General features: G+C 40.9%; 1 protein-coding gene across 4 annotated transcripts; it reads left to right on the top strand.

Moving 5' to 3' along the window:
• Nucleotides 1-581: 581 nt before the first annotated feature.
• On the top strand, nt 582-27,932 carry CAPSL (calcyphosine like). 4 transcript variants are annotated; one of them, XM_034774507.1, is made up of 6 exons: nt 582-675; nt 10,102-10,264; nt 15,025-15,161; nt 16,462-16,639; nt 17,772-17,981; nt 20,198-21,606. In XM_034774507.1, the coding sequence occupies exons 3-6, from the start codon at nt 15,025-15,027 to the stop codon at nt 20,297-20,299; spliced, it is 627 nt and encodes a 208-aa protein (XP_034630398.1). In that variant the 5' UTR covers nt 582-675; nt 10,102-10,264; the 3' UTR covers nt 20,300-21,606. The 4 variants fall into 4 exon arrangements, with proteins under 4 accessions (XP_034630398.1, XP_034630397.1, XP_034630396.1 ...); XM_034774505.1 differs by lacking the exons at nt 582-675; nt 10,102-10,264 and adding exons at nt 10,793-10,900; nt 27,458-27,932 and having other exon boundaries at nt 20,198-20,303; XM_034774506.1 differs by lacking the exons at nt 582-675; nt 10,102-10,264 and adding an exon at nt 10,791-10,867.

Genomic DNA, 27,932 nt, shown 5'->3' with positions numbered 1-27,932 from the left:
CACAGTCTGAATCCAACTGTGGGTGGCACGGACCATGGAGCTGTCATTCCATTTGGTCAGCTCCCTCTCTACCTTTCACTGCCCTGCTTGTGTTTTACAAATAGAGGGAGCAGAGAAGCCATCTTGGGCCATGATGTGGTTACAGTTGAACTGAGTGCTGTGTCATTACAGGCTTTGACTGTGGTATTCTGTTGTTCATGTGTCCATCTCCCCAATCCCATGGAGCTATGGAAAGGACAACTAGCTGCTGCTAGCTACCAACCGGTTCACTGGCTGATAAGCTGGCTCGTCCTTTGGCTCGAGCCACACTCATACTAAGAGTCCCCCTCTGAGGGCTGGCCCATATAAAAGGTTTTTGAGTCTACTACTTGTGGCTGCATACAGCTATTGAAATGAATCCTTTAGCTCAAGCCATAGCACCACATGCACATTAAAACTGAGGGGTCCCTGAGTCAAGCTCTGCAGTTGGCCCAAGTGGGGTTGCATATGTTTTCATTTAGATGCAGTGTGTTTTACACAGCGTTTTAAAAAAAAGTCTCTACTTTCAGACAGTTTGGTCAGTGTGTCTTGTTTTGCAGAGGCCAAGATGATGGGCTGCCCTGGAAGGCTTTGAGTCAGAGATGTTGAGATTGCTTCTCAAGGCTACTTTCCTCCTGCGTATGGGCCTCCATTAGGGTATGTTTTTCCTCTGGTATTTTACTTGATGCTTTACATACATCCAGGGCCTGATCCTGTGGTGAGATGAGCTCTATCAATGAGAGATGAAGGTGGTCAGAACCTCACAGAATCGGACCCTTTTCATTAATTAAGCTTTTCTCTCTTTGTGGACTTAGGAGCTTCTCTGTAGCTGTATTCGCAAAGTACTGTGTACATTTACAGCACTACCCTATGTAACTAGTTTGTAACAACAATGGAAGCTGGTTCTTTTGCTTTCTGTTCCTCTCTGTACAGTGATTAGAACTTTCCGTCCCCTCCTGTCTCAGATTTCAGCATTCCAGAAAGAGATACACAGTTCTGCCTGCACTTGGCCCTCCTCACAAGGGCTTTGCCTGGGTTGTATCTCGTTGCTGGCTCCTAGGTTGTTGTTGTTCTGAAGGAATTTCTTGACTCTCCCTTTTCTCAGAAATGCTTTAAACTCCTCACATCCCTCATCTGAAACTTGTCAAGAAACCAGAATTTCTGATCATCGGCCAGCACAGGCACTTCAGGTTTATGTTTCATGGGAAAATCTGTTAAATGAGGCCTTGCTGATTCTCACTTAACAGATCCACTGAATTGAACAAAAATAATATTTCAGAACAGTCAATTAGCATTTTTTGTAGCTGTGAACTTGTATGTCAACACAACACAGTTAATCTGGGTTTTTATCCAAGTATTAGCCCCAAGCCCTCTACTGTCCACACAGAAAAACCTCCGACCCATCTGGAGGTTCTTTTAAGCTTGAGTTAGTTTATTTGGCTGGGTGTACAGGTTCAAGCTGAGCTCTGGTTTAACTCAGCTAGAATCCATCTACTTTGCAGTGAAGATGTGGGCAAAATCATTTACGTGCTGCGAATTCTTCAATGCCCCTCCCACAATTCCCCACAAATTCTTCTGCAATTGTCACAGCTGACTGTGAAAGAATCCTACAGCATCTCAGCACAAAGAGCCGTGGGCTATGTCCCCAGACACACATGGGTGAGTGCAGAAACAGTGAGGACACAGTAACTTGGGTAGGGGTTTGCAGTGGGGACACACTTGGGCTAGGCTAACCCAGATGTTTAGACCCTGGTGCCAATCACTGGGCAACTTTGCAGTGTAGGCAGCCTCAGTCAGATGTAAAGTCATTCATTAATCTGTGGCTCCTGGAATCCTCCAGGATTCCTTCACTCTTCTCCCATAATAAAGTGACACTCCCTGATTAAAGCTACTATCTAGATCTTGGCACCCTGGGGAAGCAGAACTCGGTGCAAAGAAATAAGCAGGAGTAAAACAACACTTTGCTGCGCCATTACTCAACAATCCAACCTGGCAGTCAAATTGCAGCCACGAAGATATGGCTGGAGCAGTGCCAGCCCAGCAAATGCAAACTGGCATATTTATTTAGGTGCACAGTAAATGCCTCTGAACACTGGTAAGGGTGAGAGCAACCATTACAATTAGAACAATCTTTTCACCTCCTAACACAGCAACATCTTTTCTCTTTACTTACACAAGTTTCTGGACTTTGCCTAGGTGATCAGCAGATAGACCTGCTTTGCCAAAGTGATCAATTTTGGCTGTTTTGGATTAAAATTCACTTTAGCAGTGGGGTAGTGATGCCAAATTCAAGTGGAAGTCAGAGAGGGTGGGGATAGGTGTTCCTGCCTGGTGGTGTGGACTCTGTTTAAAGAGTCCTAGCTACCATTTGAAACCCCCCCGCCCCTTCAGTGTTTAAGCACAGAGCTGATCAGACTCAATTTAGAGTCCTTGCTTCTGCTCAGTGATCACTAGACCTAAAACCATTAATGAGCAGATCTAGGGGGCTGAACCTTAGACCTGGTTTGGGGAGTGTTGTGGTGAAAGACAGTGCAGAGGGTGCAGCAGCAGAAACAACAGAGGCATCCGTGATCAGCAGCAAAGGCGTCAGCGAGCGGCAAATGGAGACCGGTGAGTGGAAGCAGCAGGGATGTGGATGAACCCAGATTATGGGACTTTGCTGACTTTGGACAGCCAACTTTGAATGGGGTGCAAGGAAAGGAAAGGGGAGTGGCGTGTTAAAGGTACATTCACTGTTGGACTTTCACACCACAAGGTGGGAAACTGAAGCAAAAACCTACTGCCCAAGATACTATAGGGGGCAGGTGTTTACTTATTGTTTGCGTACTTTTGGATTATTGTTGTGATGTTTTCCCAAATTAATGTGAGGTTTCAGAGTAGCAGCCGTGTTAGTCTGTATCCGCAAAAAGAACAGGAGTACTTGTGGCACCTTAGAGACTAACAAATTTATTAGTCTCTAAGGTGCCACAAGTACTCTTGTTCTTTTTCCAAATTAATGTGGTGTTCCATCTCCCTTTTAATAAATGTTTTCTTTTGTTATAGACAGACTCCGTGCTTATGAATGGGGCAGTATTGCCTCTTGGAGGCATCCAATGGTGACGTTGAGTTTTCCCAGTTTTCTGGGTGGGGCCTTGTTAGGGTTCCTTCCCCACTCTGAACTCTGGGGTACAGATGTGAGGACCCGCATGAAAGACCCCCTAAACTTATTTTTACCAGCTTAGGTTAAAACTTTCCCAAGGCACAAGTTCCACCTTGTCCTTGATTGCTGCCACCATCAAGTGATTTAAACAAACATTCAGGGAGAGCTACTGGGAGGCTTGAGAATAATATCCTAACCAATTGGTTACAAAGTGAGCACAGATCAACCCCCCTGGGTCTTTAGGACACTGAAAAACAATCAGGTTCTTAAAAGAAGTTTATTTTTAAAAAAAGATAAAAGAATCACCTCTGTAAAATCAGGATGGAAGATAACTTTACAGGGTAACAAAAAGATTCCAAACACAGAGGATTTCCCCTCTAGGCAAAACTTTAAAGTTACAAAAACAGAGATAAACCTCCCTCTTAGCACAGGGAAAATTCACAAGCGAAAACAAAAGATAATCTAACACATTTTTTTGCTATTACTATTTCTGCAATACTAGATGCTTAGTCCAGATATGGCTTAGGGAGATGTATTTACCCTGGCCTGGTTCCTTTGCTGACTTCGAGAGAACGAAACAAAAACACAAACAAAAACCTTCCCCCACAGATTTGAAAGTATCTTCTCCCCTTATTGGTCCTTTTGGTCAGGTGCCAACCAGGTTATTTCAACCTCTTAACCCTTTGCAGGTAAAAGCACTACCCTTAGCTATATGTTTAACATGCCTCAAGCCAGTTCTGTTTTGCAATGTTATGAGGAACCTCTAGATACCCTAGATATTGAACCTGGCCCTTGTTGCTGCCAACACACCCAGGCAGAAGGGTTACATTTTGGAGGGCTCATTCAGGATCCTGAGTCAATACCCCTCACAAACACATTTTGAGTTAACCATTACTTTTGGGAAACAATTTTGTTATATTTTGGGATAATTACAGTTTGTGTAATGGCCATGTACATGTTAGAGGATTGGTGCAAGAAGATGAATATTGCTCCTGAGGACTGCATTCTAGTAACGGGGATAGCTGAGGCATTGGACAAGGGCTCAACTGAATCCATTTTACCAAGTACACAGTGTGTGGGCAGATGTTCATCAGGGCAGAGGAGGGTGCCTTTGCAGCAGTGTGGGTTGTCAGAGGCAGTGGAACCCACACAAGTTTCAAGTGAGATAGCAGTAGTGGACGGCCTATGAAAATTGATAGCCCCTGGAAGACAGCCCCACCACTCCCTGCCTCAGATGTAGAGTTTTTAAAGAAGATGTTGGCCTTCTTAGGAGCAGAGGGAAAGATCATGGCTGATGTACCAGGTTTATTGGGCCCTGACCCAGCAGCTCCAAGCCTGGGGGCTGCAGCCTTCCCCGATGTGAGGACAAAGGCTCTGGAACAAGCATTGGAAAAAGTTATGCAACCCCATCCTGAGTGAAGTCCCTATCATAAATTAAGGTTATTCTCTGAGGGTGTGGTTCCAATACCTGGGGAAGAAGGCTTTGTACCCTGGCTGGAACACATCCCTGAAATGCTGAAAGAGTGAGCAGTACCAGATACAGAAAAGGGAAGGTGTAGTAGAGAGCCTCAGGGACCCAGCGCTAAATGGGAAAGTATTCTCCATCTTAAAGGCCCATTGATGTTTCTGCCCTTTGTTTCTCTTCCTCCCACATCCTCCTCTCCATTTACCTCCTTCTTTACATAGCTCCTCCTTTCTTGCCTCTACACTTCCTTCCGTGTGGCACCTTCCAATTCCATTTTGCCCTCCTGAGTGTTGAACTTCATTCCTGCCTCATTCCTCATCATACCTGATAAAATAATCAAACATGGGATAGTTAAGGATGCCACGTAAAGATACATCATTAGGTTTTAAAGTAACAGCTGATAAGACTAATGTAGGTATGGAAGTGGGCGTTCATATCTCCCAGAGCATTGATTCAGGCTGTCTGCAAACACAGGAAAACAACCTGATGTCACTTACACTCACTCCACAGGTGCAAGGCTAACTTTGCAAGAATGATAGCTAGAAACGTTTTTTAATGAAAACTTGGATTTTGCCCATTCTAAATATTCCATGTGGGCCTCACAAACATCCGAGAAGTTGAATCCAGTCTGTGAGCATGATGATAGACACTGCTGTACTATGTATCAGGGGGTAGTTATGTTAGTCTGTATCCAAAAACAACAAGGAATCTGGTGGCACCTTAAAGACTAATAGATTTATTTGGGCATAAGCTTTCGTGGGTAAAAAAACCTCGCTTCTTCGGATGCATGGAATGAAAATTACAGATGCAGGCATTATTATACTGACACATGAAGAGAAGGGAGTTACCTCACAAGTGGAGAACCAGTTTTGACAGGGCCAATTCGATCAGAGTGGATATAGTCCACTCCCAATAATTCATGAGGAGGTGTCAATTCCAGGAGAAGCAAAGCTGCTTTTGTAGTGAGCCAGCCACTCCAAGCCCCTATTCAAGCCCAAATTAATGGTGTTAAATTTGAAAATGAATTTTAGTTCTTCAGTTTCTCTTTGAAGTCTGTTTCTGAAGTTTTTTTTGTTCAAGTATGGCTACTTATAAATCTGTTATAGAATGTCCAGTAAGATTGAAGTGTTCTCCTACTGGCTTTTGTATGTTACCATTCCTGATGTCACAGAGAAAGGTATAACAAGGTTGTTTACTGCTGTATTAGAGAGTTCTTTTATCCTTGTTATAATAAGTCTGTTAGCCTTTAAGGTGCCACCGTACTCCTTGTTGTTTACTGCTGTACTAGAGAGTTCTTTTATCTAACACAAAACTCTGAACAATGCCAGTGGGCTAAAACAGTGATTTTTCTCTGTGTACGTGATACAAATCGGACATCAGGAATGGTAACATACAAAATCCAGTAGGAGAACACTTCAGTGTTACTAGACATTCTATAAAATGCATCTGAAGAAGTGGGTTTTTTTACCCAGGAAAGCTTATGCCCAAATAAATCTGTTAGTCTTTAAGGTGCCACAGGACTCCTTGTGGTTTATTGCTGTACTAGAGAGTTCTTTTATCCAACACAAAACTCTGAACCATGCTAGTGGGCTAAAACAGTGATTTTCTCTGTGTACATAATACACAATAGATACTGGTAAGTTACTGGCCTCCTCAGACTCTATAAATAATTCTTTATGTTATTCTTCTTTTTCATAGAACCTTAGATTCTAAGGCCAGAAGGGAACATTGTGATCATCTAGTCTGACCTTGTGCATGACACAGGCCATAGAACCGCCTCAAAATAATTCCTAGTGCAGATCTTCTAGAAAAACATCCAATCTTAATTTTAAAATTGTCAGTTACGGAGAATCCTTGGTAAATTGTTCAAGTGATTAATCACTCTCACCATTCACAATGTACAGCTTATTTCCAGTCTGAATTTGTTTAGCTTCAACTTCCACCCATTAGATTGTTATACCTTTCTCTGCTAACACATGCCAGTTGTAAAGTACCATATACACTTCCAGTAATGTTCAGACATTTCATCTATGTATTATGTTACATTTACCTGCCCATGTGTCTTCTGCTAGATTATTCTTACTAGTAGTTATCATTGATTTTATCTCATTACAAGTTTCTTTTTGGTCCCATTATTGTGGTATCAGGGCTCTTTGCTGGGCTAAACTGAGACATTCAACATCTGACTAACAGGGATCAAACAAATGCCATGCTCCCTGACTGAGTGCAGCTTTACAGGTATCTAGGAGAGCAGGATTACTCATTTGGGAAGGCCCGGACAAAGAGCTCTTTCTAAAATTAGACAAATTCTTGCTGAGTCCTATTTCTACAGGGAATTAATTCCACAGGTGGCAAGCCTGTTATAGAGAGAACTGTGCCACCACCAGCACCAGTACTGTAATTGGCTGGCAGACTTGTACATGAGTGATCATCTCTCTATCTGTTGGCTACATATTACCACAAAGCTACAGCCCTGACATTTCTAAGTATGTGCAATGACATTGCTCCTATTTGCTGTAGCCTTCAGGGGCTATAAACCTTACTGCTGCACAAGTATGAATAAAGAAGAACAGGAGTACTTGTGGCACCTTAGAGACTAACAAATTTATTAGAGCATAAGCTTTCGTGGACTACAGCCCACTTCTTCGGATGCATATAGAGTTTATGCTCTCTGTATGTGTGTATATATATCTCCTCAATATATGTTCCATTCTATATGCATCCGAAGAAGTGGGCTGTAGTCCACGAAAGCTTATGCTCTAATAAATTTGTTAGTCTCTAAGGTGCCACAAGTACTCCTGTTCTTCTTTTTGCGGATACAGACTAACACGGCTGTTACTCTGAAACAAGTATGAATGTTTCATGGATTACCACTGCTAATAGATAATAATAATGACTGAAATTGTGAGGCTGGGGGTATTTTTCTTCTATGATTTTATATCAAGACTTGTAATTGTAGTTTACAAAAGTTCTTTCTGTCTTAGTTTTTTTATAATAGCATCCATCACCATATTAGTATCTGAGCACATAATAGCTCCTGAGGGAAATATTGAAGGAGAATTTTTGTCCTGTCCTAATATATTAAACATGCTCATGTAGACCTCTGTAGAAAGCAATAGAGCTTGCCCATGAAGTAAGGCATTGGAATCTGGTTGAATTTGTGCTCATTATAGTGTACTTTGGATAGTCCTGTTTACAACCAGGCATAGAGAGGGCAGGCCGTAGGCAAGCTTCCCAATAGACATGTCAGTGCATCACAGCACATCCCTTTCTGAATCTTGAGCCTCTTCTGAACACAGACTCCCGGCTGTGCAGTGACTTTGTTACATAAGCAAATTTCAATCAGGGTATAGAATGAGATTTTCAGACTCATTTCATATGTGAACTTTGGAAAGATTTAAATCCATCTATGAACACACTGTGCCTCTCGATTGCTGTAAAATAATTTAAACAAAGATTTTGTGTGGGACTATATTCTCCTTTGGTCAGGCAGCCATTGTCTGTAAGCCTAGTAGCCTAAACAAAGGGTTAAGACTGGGACCCTGTAGTTTTTTCTGTCTCACTAACACAGCTTAGACCCAGGGTTGTGAGTTCAATCCTTGAGGGGGCCACTTAGGGATCTGGGGCAAAAATCAATACTTGGTCCTGCTAGTGGAGGCAGGGGGCTGGACTCGATGACCTTTCAAGGTCCCTTCCAGTTCTAGGAGATAGGATATCTCCATTAATTCTATTCTCTTCTAGCTTGTAATGTCTCCCTAGTTCTGGCCCCGAATCTGCAGTCATGGATTGCTCTTTGAAGTCTTCAGGGTGGAAGTTAAGGAGAGTGGTTGTTGCTGCCTAAAGTAGTGAGACTTGCTCATTGTGAGTAAAAATGACATGAGATATATGTGTGCAAAGTCATAGCCATGTTGGTCCCAGGATATTAGAGAGACAAGGTGGATGAGAACCAACTTCTGTTGGTGGGAGAGAGACAAGCTTCCAAGCCTACACAGCTCTCTCTCTCACCAAAAAAAGTTGGTCCAATAAAGTATATTATCTCCCCCACCTTGTCTCACACATAAAATATATGGCTAATGACCGAGAGAGCTAGATCCTGTTGGCTGCTGAATGTAGAACTCCCACTGACTCAATGGGAGTTACACAGAGAGGACTAGTAGGGCAGCTCACTCATGTTCTCTGCCTGCTCGCGCTTATGTGCAATGGTAAATATGTATTTAGAGGTTGTTAGCAAATGAGGAGGAAAATCTCCAACATTTTGGTGAACTCTCCCTTTTTTGATGAAAAGTTGGAATTTTCCAGCTGGCTCTGTTATGGACAGAGCCTACAATGACAAGGCAGGTATGATGAGATACTTTATATCACAGCCAGCTCCATGTAAGCACTTTAGTAACTGTCCAAATTCATAAATCATTAACCAGGATTTTGCTTTGAAACCTGGAATGTGCAAACTATGTGCTGAAGGTAAATTGAACAGCGGGGCTGTGGATGTGAATGTGTGCAGTATGTGTGCATTGAGGGGGTATGAGCTGTTATTTAACTAGCACCTCTTATTGCCCTCCATCCTATTTAAAGGTCTGTTCCCTCTGTCCTAACACACTTGCAACTCTTATTGAAGTGAATGGGAATTTTGCATACAAAAGAATTGCTTTTCCAAGGCGGGGGCTCTGCATTTTATGGGCCACTTTCTCTGCCGGTATACGTAGTCACCAGCAGAAAATCTGGACTTAAATCTTAGTCTTGCTCTTTATTTATTTTTTAACTCATACTTTTGCTTTGATACTTCATTCACATGCAGCACATGCTTGAAGCCATTTGGGGGCATTCCTAGTGCTGTGACAGCTAAATGAATCTTCCTTTAGAGGTTTTCTCCTCTGTCATATTCCCAGAGATAAATATAAAAATAAATCCAGAGCTCTCATGGAAGCTAAAAATTAAAAAAGGGTTTTACATTGACTTAGAATCAATACTTTTCTAAGCAGTGAATGATTAAATGTGCATTGCTTCCTGGCTACACAACAACTTAAAATCAATTGCCAGGTGAAAAAAAAAGGCATATATTTAAGTCTTAGACATCGTGTAGCTTGGTACCAGGAGGTACATGTTGATGTAGGACAAACTATCTGTCAGGATGCAAAAGTCATCACACTAGTGTTTATCCAAGCAGCCTAAATCATTTTCTGCTCTGGTAATTCATTCTTAAAGTCTGATCCTCCCCTCCTTATACATCCCACACTTGCATTGACTTTAAATGGCTTGCATTGCCTTCAGTGGAAGTTTTGGGGTGTTCAGGAAGCTATTACAGGGGTCTATCAGCCCCCGAATATAACGTTGCTTGATCTGGTTCACTGAGTTGATTTATTTTACAAACAATAGGTCTCTACTGTAACTTTCTGTAAATAGAATAATTGTGTCTAAACGGAACAGAGCATGATGATTTTGTATCATATCAAATTTTGTCTTTTCAATTTTCTTTTTTCAGTGGATTAATGAAATTCCAGGATTTCCTTATACCAATTCTTCTTGAATGATTCTTGGAAATAATCAACTGCAGAGAGTACGTCAGCACTTTGATTTTTGTGGAACCAAAATGACTAATTCTTCCCTACTTTCTCTCACCTTATTTGGACACAGGAATTACAGCAGTGAGTTTTTTTGGAATCGTATCAAGTCTTGAATAGATGTAATTTTTTACAAATGCATGTTTAGATAGAGCACTATCTTGTAATCTTTACATAACCCTTTTATTAAATAGGGAATTTGGATGGGCAAAGAAAATGTAGTCAAACCCTTCATTGTTAATCCATATGCTGCAGGAAGATCTGCATACAGCCAGCTAGGCAGAAAGGAGAAGGGTGAGGCAATTTAGAAGACAGAAAGAAAAAACAAAACAAACAAATCTGCTAATCACACAACACAGGCGCAGCACAACTACTCCTAGCTGGTGGCTCAGTCAGTAAGGGAAGGTTTGGCCTGTCACAGCGACCAACGTCTCCCTGGAAACACAGGACGGTAAACTCCAAGCTCCTGAAAAAGTGGGGGCTGGGATAAGTAAACAAGTAAAATGAGATAGATGGACAAGGAATCCCTCCAGTCAATTTGGGAGCTTTCTATGGCCCTGCTTCAGTTACCATGAGCTATCCAATCAAAGCAACAGGGGCGTGACCTGGAGGAGAGAAGGAGGAGGTGGTGGGGAGAGAGACAGGACCAGTTTTCCAAGCTGAACAAGAAAGCGTCCATAGTTTCAGGTAGAAGTAACAGGTTACAGATTAACATTAAAGGTAAAGAATTTAATTTAGGAATTTAAAGGTAGGGGACTGGGGAATTCGAACATTGCAGTTATATGAAAGTCTGTGGTTTCAGAAACTCATGCTTTTAAAATGACGAGTAAGAAACTTGGCAAACAATTGCGAGGTTTTGATGTTCAGATTATTTGTAGGAGTGCTATTGGAAAAAACAAACAAACAAAAGAGATTGTCAAGAGTTTGAGCTGTTAAGTCTCCATGGATTGGGATTCTTTGGGGCAGGGACGGTGTATAATTGTGTTTTGACAGAAATTAGCACCTTATGGGCACTATTATAATCCAAAGAATGATGTGTGTTTTCACCTTTCATACCATGCGCTTTAGAGTTTTTCAGAGAAATAAGGCAGGGGGTTTTAAAAGGTTCTGTTGGGCTCAATATAGGGGTAACTGGGTGAAAAGTAATGGTCTGTGATATGCAGGATTTCAGACTAAATGATCTAATTGTTCCTTTTGGTCTTAAACTCTATGACTCTAGGGGGGCTAAGCATCCAATTTTCATTATATTTCAATGGGATTTGGGTGTCTAACTCCTTAAAGTTTCTTTGAAAAACCCAGCCTGAAATTTCATTTTTATTTTTACAATAAAAATAAATCTTAATTTATTTTTACTCTGACCATCCTATGTGAAGCACCATAGCCAGTAAAAAGTTAACTCAGGCAACTGTAATTGCTAAAAACTTCAGCAATTATTCAATACAAAACTCTGTTTAATGGTAAGGAATTAAAAAAATCAATGACCAGGTCGCCCTTCTCTTATGGGAGACAGCTGATGATGTTGTACAGTTGGGATAGGAAGCAAAGACATATGAGATGAGTATAATGACCTTTCCTTGCTTTATCAATGGCTATTAATGCATGTTTATAAGGCACATGTAGAGCTGTTTTTCTGCATGTCTAAAGTGTATATAGTCACTAAATCTTTTAGTAATCATGCATATTTTTAACCTTCGGAATAAAGTTATATGTCACCCATAAATCCTTGCCCACTCTGTTACTCCTTTTTGTTCTATGTGCTACATCAGGAAGGCAGTATTGCAGCAGTCATGTGATTTTTGAAATATCTAGAAGGCTGTGAATTCATCACCTCTGCAGAAAGAGGTCATATCGCTGAGTGGGACTGGAAGATCTACCATAGGGAATAACTCTGACTCAGAAAGGGTCTGGACTCTGACTGAGAAGGCTTTTCTATCCTTCTCTATGCTATTATGGAACAAAACAAGTGAAACAAGATGTACAGTGTCAGGTCCTGATCCTGCAATCAGATTCACTAGCATGGACTCTGCATCTGCATAGACCTTAGTGGGAATCACATGGACATAGGGTCCGCATCAGTGTCTCCAACTGCAGATTCATGGCCTAAGTTGTCATGTTTATTATTCGTTTGATCAGTTTTTACTGTGACGTTACTTTAATCCAGTTTCCGCTGTGAATGTAAAAGGGCCAGATTTATCCCTGGTGTAAGTCTACTGATGGTTATAGCTAAAGGCACTGATTGCAAAAGGTTTTCCAGTAACCACCAGACTGGATTGGCTTGTCTGTGGAAACCTGCTTTTGCACTCCTCCAGGTGCCGCAGAGGTCTGGGGAGCAGACTAATGGTGCCCTATCCTTACCCCGTCAGAGAGGAGAAAAGTGGTACAGAATAGGGGAAGGGAATGTGAAGGGCGGAAGCAGCAACTCCACTGCATGCATCCCACTTGGAAATTCCCTGAGCGAAATCTGCTCTTGCTCGATGCTCACTCCAGTGTATACCTGGAGAATGTGGCATAAGCACAATATGAGTGGCCTCATGAAGAAGCCATGCTGACACGGGGGACGAGGCCAAGCAGTCTGCAGAGGGGTGCCTCTGGGAGAGACTGGAATTTCCTTTCCCCATGGAGAGTCTAATTTTGGAAGCACCATAATTTATTGCAAAATGGTATGATGTGGTCCTAAATCTTTCAGGTGTCTCTCACCCCTCATCAGACTGTTGCTATGCCCCTTGATGGGTCACAAGAGGAAATTCCTTATTTTATTTTTGGGGATCTTCACCCATCACCCATTCAAACATAAGATATTTTTTTAGTATCAGTTAGTGGAAAATCCAGCATTAACAACCAGCAGCTATTGGCTTTGCTGCAATCATGTCTTTCAGAAGATGAGTTTTTTGTTTTTACTGTGACTTGGCTCTATAACCTTTGTCCATTCAAAGATCTGGTGCTAGATCCTGCTCCCACTGAGGTCAAGCAGAATGTTGCCATTAAGTTGAACAAATACAGGATTGGTTGCTTTATTTGCTACATATTGGGAGTCTGTGGAAAGGGAGCTTTAGAAGGTAGCAGTGCACGTTGAAAGCAATATTTTGATTGCTGGAGATAAGGAGTTGTTTAATTCCTCTCATGCTAATGTCTTAGTAGTGATTCCGAATCAGGCTTCTTAAAGACATGTCCATGGGTTCCCAAAGGCAGAGCAACAGTCCTCAATAGGGCAACAAAAGTGCACTTCCTACAGCACTTTAGGGCTTTGTCTACACACCATATACCAGCATGACGAAGCTGCACTGGTCCTAGCAATGACATAAGCGGTAGTGTAGATAGTGTTCGGGCATTTTTACCATCATCTTCTCTACTAGATGCATGCTGCAGGATGGTTTGATATATGTTTATTAAATGTGCAGTAAAGATTTTGAAAGGACTATAGTTCTAATGTCCTATATTACACGTAAGTCATATCCAAGATGTAAGTGTTTTCTCGGTGTAATGTGTTAGTTATGCAGAAGAATATCTTTGTGAATAGAATTCAAACAATTGATTTATTCAGCCTTATGAAATGTGTTGATAATTGCGGTGTTGAGTTTATGTAAGTGTGTGCAGGCCTTGCAAGTAATAGTAATATTTAGCACTTGTATTTTTAATGATAAATGTTAAGAGCTGGGAGGTGGATTTATGGAGCTGTATATGGCATTAGGGTGAACATTACTGTAATACTGTGTCCAGTTCTGTCCACACTTCAAAAAGATTGTTGAAAACTTGGAAAGGGTTCCAAAAAGAGCTACAGATTGTTTTGAGGTCTGGAAAACATGCCTTATAGTGAAAGACTTAATGTCAATCTATTTAGTTACCCTACCCAAGAGAAGGTTAACAAGTAACTTAATCATGGTCTAAAATCTCTAAAAGAGATTTCTGATAGTAGACAGCTCTTTAATCTAGCAGAAAAAGCATAATGAGATCCAATGATTGGAAGATGAAGCTAAGCAAATTCAGACTGAAAATAAGGGTGTGTACATTTTTTACTATGAGGGTAATTAACCATTGGAACAATTTCCCTGGGGACATGGTAGATTCTCCATCACTTGAAGACTTTAATCCAAGATATGCTATAGCTAAAACAGAAATTCTGGACATGATGCAGAAATTATTGAGTGAGGTATAATGCAGGATGTCAGATTAGATGCTTATAATGGCCCCTTCTGGCCTTGAAATCTATGAATTGTGTGACGTTTGTAATGAATGTTGTATGTGTTGTTATGGTATGTTGAAAATGGATCCCTTGACAAGAAATGGTTTGTAACACTAATAGGGTCCATCTGGTTTGGCTGCCTGGTAGAGTTGGTAGAAATAATTTTGCATTTTTACACAGGGTCCTAAAACCTGAGACCTGTTACAATCCTATACAGTTGCTAAATATTATTGCTAAACATTTGCTCACATGTGGAAGTATTAAGGTCATCTGGATGGCCTGCATTTGTGTAGGTTTTTGCAGCATGCCACACAGCTACATTATGTTGGCGTTTGTCTCACAGAGAGAGCTAGCATTTACACATGGTTAGCATAGATCAGACTCTTGCTAGCTGTTCATTTCCTCCCAAGGGCAGCTTGGATTTCCAGTTTTGTGCAATGATATTTTTGACTGATAAAATCAAATGGCGACAAAAGTCTTTCTAGTAATTCATTAACGAGCACAAAGCTCTTACAAGTGAAGTATTTGTGCAGTCTGAGGAAGTAAGATGGGTTTCAATATTCAAGAACATGTTTTAAAGACCATACCTGGTAATCAGTGCCCATCAGATAAAGCCTTTTGCAGCTCTGTGAATCTGTGCTAAAGGAGGAAATTCTTGTTCTAGATGCCTGGTACAGCGAGGCACGACCGAGACATGGCAGTCCAGGCCAAAAGAAACCTGGCCAAAACCACAGACCCAATTGAGAGGCTTCGGCTGCAGTGTCTAGCAAGGGGGTCTGCAGGCATCAAAGGACTTGGCAGGTAAATCAAGAAGCCCAAATACATTATTAAACCAAAGAATCTGAGTAGTAAGATGCTATATCAATGCGGCTAAAATGGGCTTAAGCTGCAAAATATCAGCCATTGATTGACGTCAGTGGCAAAACTCCAACGGACTTTCATGGAGCCAGGATTTCAAATGCTCCAGAGTTCAGGGGTGTTTGGATTTGGGAAATGCAACTGCAACTCCAGTACTATTTTTTTCTTCAATGATTTTTCAATAAAAATACAAAGCTAACCAATTAAACAAAAGAAAGCAACGGAAAGAGCCAGGAGTTGAAATTAATGCAAGCATCTGCATCACCAACATCAAAACAAAGGGATGTAAAGGTACAAGGGCCAGATCCAAATCCTTATTCTTCAGTGAAATGACACTGATTTGTACCTGCTGATGGTCTGGACCTCAAGCTTCCTGCTTTGCACATTTAGCTTCTGTTTTCCTATTTAAAATTTTGATACGGGACAGGGCTTGGCTGTGAGGTAGGGCCATTAGACCAAAGTGCACGGCCATTGGATCAGTGTGCACTAGTTAGTTACATGTGTATATTAGTTAATGACCTCTCAATGTAAGTGGATTAGAAAGACAAAAGAAATATTATTATCCCCATTTTACAGATGGGGAAGAGAGGCACAGAGAAATTAAAATGACTTGTGTGCATGGCCAGACTTCCTGTGTGACCCTGGGCAAGTCATTTAATCTGAAAATGTTTTTTAGTAATTACATCATGTATGAGTCATGTTGTATCACAACTGCATCTATGTGACACCAATTTTAATGTAGTTTTCTGTTTCATCACTGGTATCGTTTTTTCTCCTTCTGAGCTGAGTTTGACAATTCTTTCAACCATTCCCAACAGCTATGATTTACCAGATGGCTCAGTTTCAATACAATAATAATTATTATTATATTGGGGTTGGATTTTTAAAAATACTTGTATACTTCCTTTACTGCAGTCCTGTTTAAAAGTAAAACATCTTCCATGTGGAATTTAGTAGTTTGTGTTTTGTGAAGGTCACATTTCATGTTCAGAGAGAGGGAATGGAAAATAGGCCTTGCCAAACTGGCTAGGTGGGGTAAGCAATGCTGATTGACAGGCATTGCTCATTACCACCTCAATACCTGCAGCCCTCCTTTTCTCTGAAGAGACTTTAGGAAGAGGAAATGTTATCCCAATAAGGTGGTGGTGTCCCTTTCTAGTCCTAATAAACTGTCATTCTTCTATGTAAATTCTGCCTCTTGTGCTACTCTCATTCTTCATTTTAAACACACGTTTTTCCACAGAGTATTTCGGATTATGGATGACAACCAAAACAGAACCCTTGATTTCAAAGAATTCTTGAAAGGGTTAAATGATTATGCCGTGATGATAGACAAGGAAGAAGCTCATGAGCTTTTCAGTATCTTTGATAAAGATGGCAACGGAACAATAGACTTTGATGAATTTCTTGTAACGTTAAGAGTAAGTTTCCAAACAATGTGCTTTTTTGTTATCTAAATGAGAAAAATCCTGTTCCATGACTAGCCGAACAGTCAAGTAATAGGTCAATGCAGTTCTATTTTATCAGTAATACCGATATCTACAGAAATATCGAAGGGGCAACATCAGTTTGAAGAATTTCATTTCCATCTAAAAATGAGAAAGGAAAGGTGGTCTTGTGGGTCAGTCTCTGGGTTCAGTTCCAGGGCTTTACTACAGACTTCCTTGGGAAAAATCACTTACTCTCTCTAGGTTTCACTTCCTTATGTAAAATGGGGATGATAATTCTTGCTTGTCTGCTTACGCTGTAAACTCATTAAGGCAGCAAGTCTTCTCTTTGCATGTGTTTATACAATGCCTAACACAACAGGGGCCTTATCTTGGTTTGGGCCTGTAAATACTGCTAAAATACAAATGTAAAAACAGAGATCTCTTCTACCTATTGTTGTTACAAGTGACAACTAATATGGAGAGAACAGAAAGATTTTCTAAAAAACATTTTAACCTGGTTTTTCAGTTTGTTTCTCTACCTTTTGATAGATCTACCTTTGTTCTTCCACCATTGCCAGAAAACAGTCAGTTTCACTATGTAGTCCAGGGGTTGGCAACCTTTCAGAAGTGGTGTGCCAAGTCTTCATTTATTCACTCTGATTTAAGGTTTCGCGTGCCAGTAATACATTTTAACATTTTTAGAAGGTCTCTTTCTATAAGTCTTTAATATATAACTAAACTATTGTTGTATGTAAAGTAAATAAGGTTTTTAAAATGTTTAAGAAGCTTCATTTAAAATTAAATTAAAATTCAATGCCCTCCGAACCGGTGGCCAGGACCCGGGCAGTGTGAGTGCCACTGAAAATCAGTTCGTTGCTGCCTTTGGCACGCGTGCTATAGGTAGCCTACCCCTGATTTAGTCAATGGTGAATTGCACTTCCTGTCTCAAGCACTTGTCTAACAGGATGACGGTCACACTCTTCTCTGGGTAGCATTTTTGTGCACACCATGTCCTAGGCTCTCTGAAAGTATGTTTACTAGTAACAGCAACAGCAAAGCTTGAAGCTGAAACTGGACAGACAGCAGACAGACATAGGATTAATCTGTTAATATCTGCTTTCAGCCTCCAATGTCTAATGCCAGAAAAGAGGTCATCATGCAAGCATTTAGGAAGTTTGACAAAACTGGTGATGGTATTATAACCATTGAAGACTTACGGGGGGTGTATAATGCAAAGCATCATCCCAAATATCAGAATGGAGAATGGACAGAAGATCAAGTTTTTAGATCCTTTCTAGATAACTTTGATTCACCGTATGAGAAAGATGGGAAGGTAAGTGGAATAGCCCAAGGCAATTGAAGGGCGCTCCATTGGATGCACAACTAAAATTATTATGTAAAAAAACAAGCCCAATATCCAACAATTAAAAACATGTACAGTGCATCTGTGCCGTGCTTATTGATACATCCTTTAGATTAATAGTAAAATGGATGTACAGCCATGAGGATAATGTTCTTTTATTTCTTTCCCTTCATTAATACCCAACTGCTTTTTTAATGCAGAGAGCTATCTTTTTGAATAATTTGGGCAATCAAAGTATAGTGGACTAAATCCCGTGTTCTGTACTCACTGGGTCAGGGCTCTGTACCTGAGACACTCTGCAGCTTCTTTTGTACTGCTGCTCTATCCGTGGCAGTGGTTGGTGGTATCACATAGCAGCAGATCCACTGATTTCACCTCTCCAGCCTGCCTCTGACACACCCCCAAGCCCGCTGCATATAGAACAAAATTTGAACATATGCAAAATTGTAGGATTTGGGATATTTTTGTAGTTACTTGTCATTGATTTGCAAATAATGTGATATGGCATCAGACTATGCATTCCACCTCAGGGCAACAGCACACTACATAATTAAGAAAAGTGCAATTATTGCTAATACACAGAGCTTGATTTTCAAACCCCCTGTGAGGAGAAGATTCTCCACCTGTTAAAAAACTCAATGCATGGTCTAGTTTAAGCACTGAGTTTAAGCACTGAAAGCATGCCTATTCAGGACAGTATTTATGCATGCGCTTAGCTTTAAGCATGTGCTTAAATACCACTGAGGTAAAATGGCATTGAAGTCAGTCATGAATAAGGAGATGGACTTATGCACATACTTTAGTGCTTTCCTGAATTGAGACCAGAATTCAGATTTCTGTTGCCACATGTGCCACTAATTGGCCTTAACAATGTTTTTTGCACTTTATAAACATTTTCAACATACAAACATAGTTAGGAAATAAATATAATTGTTCCTACTTTACCAAAGCTCAAGGTCATAGAAAAGTCAGCGTCAGAACATGCATCTCTTGTTTCAAAGTCTTATGCCTAATCCACTAGACCACAGGTCCTTCTCAACAACAAACTTGACCTCTCTGAATTGGAGTCTGATCTGAGCCACACCACTGATGTAAATTCATGGAGCTTCACCTCAGTTATCCAAAGCCTCCTGTTATTTGAAACAAGGGCATGTCCCCTGACGTTAGCAGCGGGGACCTGGACTTGTTTTTGTTAACAGGTGGTTTCAGATAAGCAAGATTCATATAATGGAGCTGGCAAGGATGTCTGCTTTGGTGAGCAGAACTAATTTGTTTTAGCCAATGTGCCTTAGTACTGAGCTTCAAATAAAAATCACCTTAGCAAAAGCACCACAGTCTTGCTGAATCAGCCAAGCTTGGGAAGCTGGATGCCTGTTTATAATAAGCGGAACAGGCTTTAAGGTCCAGCTCCTGCAGTTATTGAATCGTTTTAGGTGTCTCCCAAACACAAGACGGGAACAATGACTGGGAGGTATCTTTTTGTATAATAGCTTTATTCAAAGTACTGTATAAATGGTCCAAAGATTAAAACTATGCAATTTATATAAATGAAGAATTGGAAAAATATTTCTCCACATATAAAAAAGGTCATGCAAATTTAAAAAGTGGACAGGTAGACTAGTTGCTTTTGTAAAATGGTTTCAACCCAGAAATGCATATCAAAATAAACAAAACTCAGCTGGGATTTAAACACTGCTTTCTCTCTTTTAGTCAGATCTACTCTGAAGAATGGCATCTTTAGCTTGATAAATGGATATAAAACTACAATCTCCCAATAGCACCAGGAACCCATTCCAATTCATTCATTACAATGTAATGAATTTGCTGTCCAAATTCAGATGAGTCAATGAGAAAATTACATGGCAACACTTGTCTTTTTGAAGGACCATAGCTTCACTGATTCTATCTTTCAGTTTTCAGGGAAGATGAGAACTCATTTTAAATAGGTTTACTTAGAGAACAGGACCTCTACATTTTAGGACTTTCTACTGCTGAAGGAGTTGCATCTTCTTCATATTCCTTCCTGTCTTAGGTTCCTTCCTAATGCAAGATAATTTGAAGCAGAGGGTATACAGTATATGGCTTAAATCTTGCTCATTTACAGATGTTTATTTACGTATAGTATGTATGTGTTACGACATGAAGAATGAAGGTTTCCTTTTCTGTTTTAAAATTTTCTGCTTTAGGTTACAACAGAAGAATTCATGAACTACTATGCAGGAGTCAGCGCTTCAATAGACACTGATGTCTATTTCATTATCATGATGAGAAATTCTTGGAAATTCTAACTGTGTACGATTAAGGAAACAAGACTTTATTTCCATCTTCTTAGCTCCACATGATTAAATATGTTCACAATAATATGGTCACGTTTCCCATAATAGTACCTTGTAGTCACTGTGCTGATTTCAGTATATCAGAAGAGACAATACTCACTCTACCACATTGTTTTGGCAGGACCATGCTGAATTGATGAACATCATAGGCTAAGAGGAGATTTGGCAGCCCTGCCAATAATCACGCCCCTCATTTTTCCTCCTGCTCCCCTTATCTATGTTGTTTCTTCTCTCAGATGAGTAACCAGTTTCTCCTGAGTCATGTATGTTAGGCACCTTTTGTTCCCAAACATGTCCCCAAATTCATGTTAGGCAGCTGTGTTTCAAAGAAGGTATCATAGCACCAGAGCAGAGGATTCTGGGATGTATATACTCAGTGGATAAATGTGTAAGCATTTTTGTAGCATATATACTGTCCTAAAGCTCCATAAATTTGTCTTCCTTCTTTTTCCTTCTATTCCTTTGTTTCTTGACTTTCTTCCCATTCTCTGGGACTACCTGTCTACTGTTTCTCTTATCAAAGTCACCAGTGGGCATAGATGCTTTACAATGTTCTCTTAACTATGTAATTGGAATACCTACCAGTGCTCCACCCAGTGTCTATGCTGGACCTAAACTGAAAGACTATACATATTACTAAGCTACTTCTCCTGGGAATTTTTTATGAACTAAAGAACTTTAGAATCTTATTTTTTCTTGGCTTTGCTGCTGAAAAAGACTGGACATTAGTTAACTGGAAGAGATAATAGGACTCTCCTATCATGTCAGTGTCTGTGAGAGCTGATGTCTGGTCAGCTACCTGTGAGAAGAGGGATGGTAAGAGAAGGGGCCTGTCCGAAAGCCATACTTCCTCTAAATATCCTTGCTTTGTTTCCTTTTCTCATTTCTCTTGTCAGTTTGTCTTTGTCCCAGAGTAAATTGTTGTCATGTAAATGGTTTACATGGAGCAGGATTTACTCCAATTAATTTGTGCAAGTGTCATATACTTTTGTTTTCAATCTCTCAATCCTTAGTAAAAGACTCAAGGTTTTGACAACAAATTGAACCATGTTCAGAGCCAACAAAAAGTGCTATGGGCCACATTTTCACAAGCGCTTAACACCCAGAAGTGGCACTAGATTTTTCAAGAGCTCTGCTTACCGAACTAAGTATCAGAGGGGTAACCGTGTTAGTCTGGATCTGTAAAAAGCAACAGAGAGTCCTGTGGCACCTCATCCTCCCTGATCGAACTATCCTCGTTATCTCCAGACTGATTCTTGCCTGCATATTTATACCTGCCTCTGGAAATTTCCATTACATGCATCTGAAGAAGTGAGGTTCTTACCCACGAAAGCTTATGCTCCAATATATCTGTTAGTCTTTAAGGTGCCACAGGACTCTTTGTTGCTTTATACCAAATTAAGTGGCCTGATTTTCAAAAGTTCAGTGTGTGATTTTTGAAAATCTAACCTTAAATCTTACAATGGCAGTTAGTAGCTACTGAGCACTCTAAAATCTGGCCCTGAGCTGTTTGGAATCCTGGCCTTATGGGACACACACTTGCTATTTTGTTTAAATATGACCTATCATCACAACAGTAGGTATCTGGAATTCCTCACCACAGGCTGTGCAATCTCAATGTTTTCCTTGATCTGGTAAGGCTCTGCACACTTGCCTATATTAATAACTATGGAAGTTGGTGTGAATGGAAAGGGAAATTATTTTGATTAGATAATATGTGTCATCAGGGAAATGAGAGCTCTTTACATAATGTGATGCTGTTGTGGACCAACAAATAAATTCATGTACATGAAGTAGAAAGGTGCCTTACATGAATAATACATGTGCCATTTCACATGCTGGCAGTTGTAGGTAGCCACTTTTATTAATTTATTTATTGGTTCTGTAACAGGTATATTATCTACCTTGCACTGTGAGAGTCACAAAGTGAAAAATGATCCCACTCTGGCATATACTGTATCTAAAGATTCCCAAAATCCACAGTGATCTGTTGTGCTGACATTTAATCAAGTGAAGTGAAAAGTTTTGTCTTACTAACTTTAACTCTTGACCAGTTTGTCTGTTTAATACTAACCATATAAAATTCTAACATTTATTCAAGGCCAAGTGCAATATGCCTTTTCAAACGCAATTTTTTCTTTGTAAATGGATGAAAAGTTCTCACATTGCAAAACGTATTGTCCCTGATCATACACTATTAAAGTCAGTGGGAGCTTTGCCATTGACTTCAGGGAGCAAAGGATCAAGACCATTGTGATTAATGAAAGATCTCTGCTTTGAGATTAGATTTCCCTTCCCTTACTGCACCAACCCTGAGTAACGGAACTTTGTGCAGGGAAGTGAGTGAGGTGAACAGGGACAGAATTGGTACATCCCATTCTGCAGACAGCAGGACTCAGTGGCCACTATTGCCATAGGCTGAAAACCAGCTGATCTCCCTTTGGATTCTCTGTACGTAAATTCTGGGCCACTGGGATTGGTCCTGCTTTGAACAGGGGGTTGGACTACATGACCTCCTGAGGTCCCTTCCAACTCTATACCAAACTAAACCCTTCCAACCCTGGTATTCTATGATTCTATGGTCTCTCCCCTGCCACACACTTTTTTCTGGAGGTCATTATACGTGAATAAAGAACTCTAAACGCTTCTGTGGAACTGTTACTGATTCTAATCCCTCTGGCAATGTTCCCATTCACTTCAGTAGAATCAAGCCCTCAGTCCGCTTTTTAAAACAAAACTTGTAACTGCAGAAAAGGTACATTGTATGCAGGGGGGGAAAAGAGCTGAGCTGAAATATTTTTTGCCCTCTAGCAAATATAGTAGAATTCAATGGGGATCTCTACTATAACAAATATAGTTTTATTTGCAGGTATGCAAAATCATACAAACAAGCATAGCACATTGGCGGCTAAATTGAAAAAGTTATATACTAAGCACCAGATGCTGCCACCCTTGACCCCTGGGCAAAACTTGCATTGACTTTAACAGAAGTTCAGTGCATAGATCAAAGGCAGTATGGACCTAAGGGTTGAGTCTAGTCTCAGATGCCGTTATAAATAATGCTGTATGCTTGGAGCCAGCAGCAGTCTCTAGCACTGTTGTATGCTCTACTGTAAAAAGGGATAGCTGTAAAATTGCATTGCATGAAGCTGAATCCATTAGAGAGCATCTGTTAAACTGTAGTTTCTTGTGCACTTTGGTCTAAACAAAGTAAATACCGAAGAGATGCTGTAGAGAGGCTTGTGTGGCTGTACCATATATCTTTTAGAGCTCGATGCTGCAATCGGCACGGCAGCGGCTATTAGAAGATACGTGGTAATGCACGCCAGTTTATCTGGGATTGGAATTAAGATTCTAAAATGTTATTTAGCACTTTGTTCGATGGGGTGATTTCTCATTTCTGATCATGAAACTCAAGCTACACGGGGTGGTATAAATTGTGGGGGTACAACTTAGTCTGAAGTATGTAGCGTTTTCGATTGATATGTGGAACGCCCACTGATGTCAGTAGGAGTGACACATGTGGATCAAGGGCAGCACAGAATCCTAAATTGGAACACAAGCCGCAGTTGGAAACCATTGTTAACAATGAGCTCTGTGGTCCCCTCCAGTCTGTGCAGGGGACAAAGGAGCAGGACTTCTGGTCGCATGTTATCCTGATTCATAGAAGCAGCAGCTCCCCTCCCTCTGCCTGAGCCCATAGAAGCTCGCTGGTGCAAACAAGCACCATGTGTTTGAGCTCCCCTGGTGTGTGAAAGGTAGAGATCCAGAGAGCAGCTGCTCCACAGAGCATGTTCCTCAGGGACAAATGGTTTTACAGGCAAAAAATACAGCAGGAGTTAATGCTAGTGCAGGCAGAATTAACTTTCATTCTTCACCTTGTACCTCTGGCAGAGACGAGAATGATAAGCAAATGGAGCCGTTGGGGTAGTGAGCTGGGCTGCTAAACAAGCCATTCTACCGGTGGGGTGGGAGGAATCGGAAATTACATTGAGAGGCTAGTCATCCACATGGGAGCCCCAGCATATGCAGGTTTGGAGTCAGAATTCTCCCATTGAGCCTTGGGTCTTAATTAACTGACTTGCCATAGGCCCTAATTCCTCAACAATATCGAAACTTCCACTTAGTTTTTCCTCTTTGTTAGTTTGGTTGGGGGTGGGGGAGTTGCAGGGTGGGGACAGGGAGAGAGAGAGAAACATCTGGGCTGATGTGCTCAAATCCTTGTTTAATTCACATTAACCGCATGAAGCCTGCAGTTAATATGTAAATCATAAGGATGCTCCTGGTTCAAGGTAATTAAGTTCTGAACAATTGGGTAACTAAACATATTCCTGAATGCAGACTGAGAATCTGACTTTGTTTGGGCACCTTGGTGCTAGTCTCCTCACACAAAACTGCTTTAAAACTAGCAGATCAAGCCGGTAGAGATTTCCCCTGCAGATGGAAAGCCTTAGCTGGTGTGGACGCATCGTAGTGGCTCTGACATCACCCACTCCTTACATCCAGCTCAGGAGGTAAGGCTGGGAGAAAGTGTTTCCTAGCAGTCTGTGGCTGATGCAAAGGCCCCAGTTGCAGGTACTGATATAGGGCTCCAGGAGGTGAGGGAATGGATTGGACAGGAATTGTGATACCAGGCAGTGTGGTAGGATTTGGGAGGGGGAGTGATCAATCTAATCACTGACTCGGGTGAACCTACCCTGCGTTATGGGTTATATGATAAGGAGGCTTGTAAACTTGGTGCCTGTGATAGGTTATATGGTGAGGAGCCCTGTAAACCCCCACCCCCCCCACACACACACTGGAACCAATTAAATGCCTGGTATAGGAGAGTGTGGGTGATGAGTGGGTAGTACCCCTGCCTTGTGTTAAAAGTTTAATAAAAGCTGTGGCCTGCCGCTTGACACCATGCATATGTCTGTCTTCATTTTGTAGCTTCCATATCTTTGGTAACTGAAAAACAATTCTATAGCCGTAAATGGGCCCAGTGCCACAAAAGGATGTAAGCATTGTGATGTTACTCATCGCAGCACCTAACTTTTAGGTGCCTAGAAAATTACAGAAACAGCACTACGATCCACAAAGCCTGCATTAGGCACCTAGGCTCCTATACAGTGAATGGAGAGCAAGAGACAGCTAAAAATGCTATCTAGAAAGGCAGCATGCTGGGGGGAGATACTAACCAGAGGCAGGGCCGGATGTACACCCTACACACCCCAAGGCACAGCATCTTCAGTGCCTGCCCCCTTCGTGGTGCTAGGGTGACCAGATGTCCCAATTGTACAGGGACAGTCCCGATTTTTGGGTCTTTTTCTTATATAGGCACCTATAATCCCCCACCCCCTGTCCCGATTTTTCACACTTGCTGTCTGGTCACCCTACGTGTTGCACACAGTTTTCGAGAGGTAAGGCACCCGTAGAACGCCGGCACCGCTAGGCACGTGCCTATTGTGCCTAATTGGAAACCCACCCCTTACTAGAGGGTGGGTGTGCTAAATCCTTAAGTCCAGGCTGCAGGGAAGTGACTATCTCTGCTTGCTATTGGTGAACCAGGGGAAGATAGGTGGCTAAATGCATGTAGGGCCTGAAATAAAATAGCAAAGGCGGGGAAGGGGGGGAAGCAGAGGTGGCTCCCCCTTAAAACCTTTAGCTTACTGATAAGCTATTCACCCAAGATAAGGGATGGCTTGACTAAAGTGGAACAACTTCAATAGGAGAGATTGAGAGAGCTCCACATCAGAATGTTCCATAAGCGCCCCCACGCCATGCTCGTTTTGTGGGCACTTACTTGAGGGATTCGATTCACTAGGCAGCCTCTCCCCACACCTACCAGATCAGGCCTCTGCATGTGACTTACGCTGCCAAATGCCTGTCTTTCCCAGTTTGCGAATTGCTCTGGGGCTTAGGCCGGAGACAGGTGCACAAATGCCTAGATTGAGTCAGTGGCATGCATGCTCAGAGGCAAAAAAACGAGAATGTTTACTGTAAAAACGTAGGTGCCAAATGAGTTTAGGTGCATACAGGGTTAGGCAGTGGTAGACTACAGTGGTGCCTAAACCTGTGACTTAGGCTCCAATGTATCTCCATGGATCACACCTTTGATGTAGAAGCTTAGGCATTGTGGGCCAGATTGTAAAGGTATATAGGTGCCTAACTCACATTGCTTTCAATAAGAATTAGCAGCACAATACCTTTAAAAATCTGGCGCTGTACATTTTATATTGAACCTAGCCCTGAATAAGGAGAATACTTTTCTACATGAACATGGGCACATCTTTGCTATTGATCCACATTCAAAACTCCCATTGACGTCAGTGGAAGTTCTGCCTGAGGAATGGTGGTAGGATCCCATTAGTATTCAAAATGGGGATTTTGACTAATTGAAATATTAATTAAAAGTGTCTGCTTTCCACAGAAAAAAATGATATTTTTGTCACAAAACAAAAACCCATCAAAAACAAATATTTTGGCTAAAATCCAAAATATTTTGGGTTTTGGCCAACATTTTTCAGAATATGAATTTGTGCTGATTATTTTTTTCATTTTTGTCTAAATTATTTTTTGGGGAAAAAAACTTTCAACCAGCTCTAGTTTTATACTATAATTTCAGTTCTTAAGATATTTCTAAAATGTATTTTCTCTTCATTGCTCCTTTTGAAAGGTACTGGGTTGCTGTTCTAACCTTGTCATTTCTTCTCCATATTCCTGCTGGTGGTGGCATTACTACTGGACCACTTTACTCTATTGCGATGTCTGAGTTGTGAATTTTATTCCTATCTTGCTGTGATTAATAACATCTGGTAACCTTTCTCATATTCATCATTTCAGGACAAAGGGTCCTGCTCCAGTTCTCACTGTAGGAACTGGGAGTATTTCAGACTCTCAATTTTGATACCTATGTGAGCAGAGATTTTTGCAGACAAGCAAAAGTTGCCAGTAACAACGAATTTCGATATTGAAATGGTTGACAATTGGACATAATCAGACATAGCTGAATGATACTAATCAAATGTTTAAAACATTTTTGGAATGTATTAAACTTTCTGATTTGGTCTTTTCTCAGTGTATGGTGTCAGTGTGGCTAATAGTTAACTTTGGCTTTCTTGGTTTTAGGTGACAAAAGATGAGTTTTTGAACTATTACGCTGGAGTTAGTGCGTCTGTGGATAGTGATGCCTACTTCAATCTAATGATGATGAAATCCTGGAAACTATGATTTTTGCTATTACTACTTTTTGCATCAGAGACTATAAAGAAGTGCAATGTTTTTCAGGAGTTCAGTGTGGGTTTGATTTTTTTCAGCTGATTCCTTGGGCTAGATTTTCAGAAACATACAATGACATTGCACCTGCAAAATCCCAATTAACTCAACCCTTGTATATGCTTTAATATTTTCAATAGGGGAATTGTAATAGGCAATTAACATGCAGGGCTTAATGACAGTCAAAAGAACTGAGTTAGCTAGGAGATGTGGTAATCTATTTAAGTTTGCAATTGCATTTTCAGTGTAATCACTTGTCTGTTGTATGGCCATGTATTAGATTTGTAATGTAGATATTTCTGATGTATATAAAAGCACTAATTTGTAA

This window comes from Trachemys scripta, chromosome 6, assembly GCF_013100865.1.
Source record: "Trachemys scripta elegans isolate TJP31775 chromosome 6, CAS_Tse_1.0, whole genome shotgun sequence".
Classification (NCBI taxonomy): domain Eukaryota; kingdom Metazoa; phylum Chordata; order Testudines; family Emydidae; genus Trachemys; species Trachemys scripta.
This window is presented reverse-complemented; position numbering and strand designations above follow the sequence as displayed.

What these genes read in the sequence shown, in the direction of transcription:
- CAPSL (XM_034774508.1), top strand. Translation starts at nt 15,025, where the DNA reads ATGCCTGGTACAGCGAGGCACGACCGAGACATGGCAGTCCAGGCCAAA. An exon ending in AATTTCTTGTAACGTTAAGA is followed by an intron (nt 16,640 to 17,771) that starts GTAAGTTTCCAA and finishes ATCTGCTTTCAG; the next exon opens with CCTCCAATGTCTAATGCCAG. An exon ending in CGTATGAGAAAGATGGGAAG is followed by an intron (nt 17,982 to 27,457) that starts GTAAGTGGAATA and finishes TCTTGGTTTTAG; the next exon opens with GTGACAAAAGATGAGTTTTT.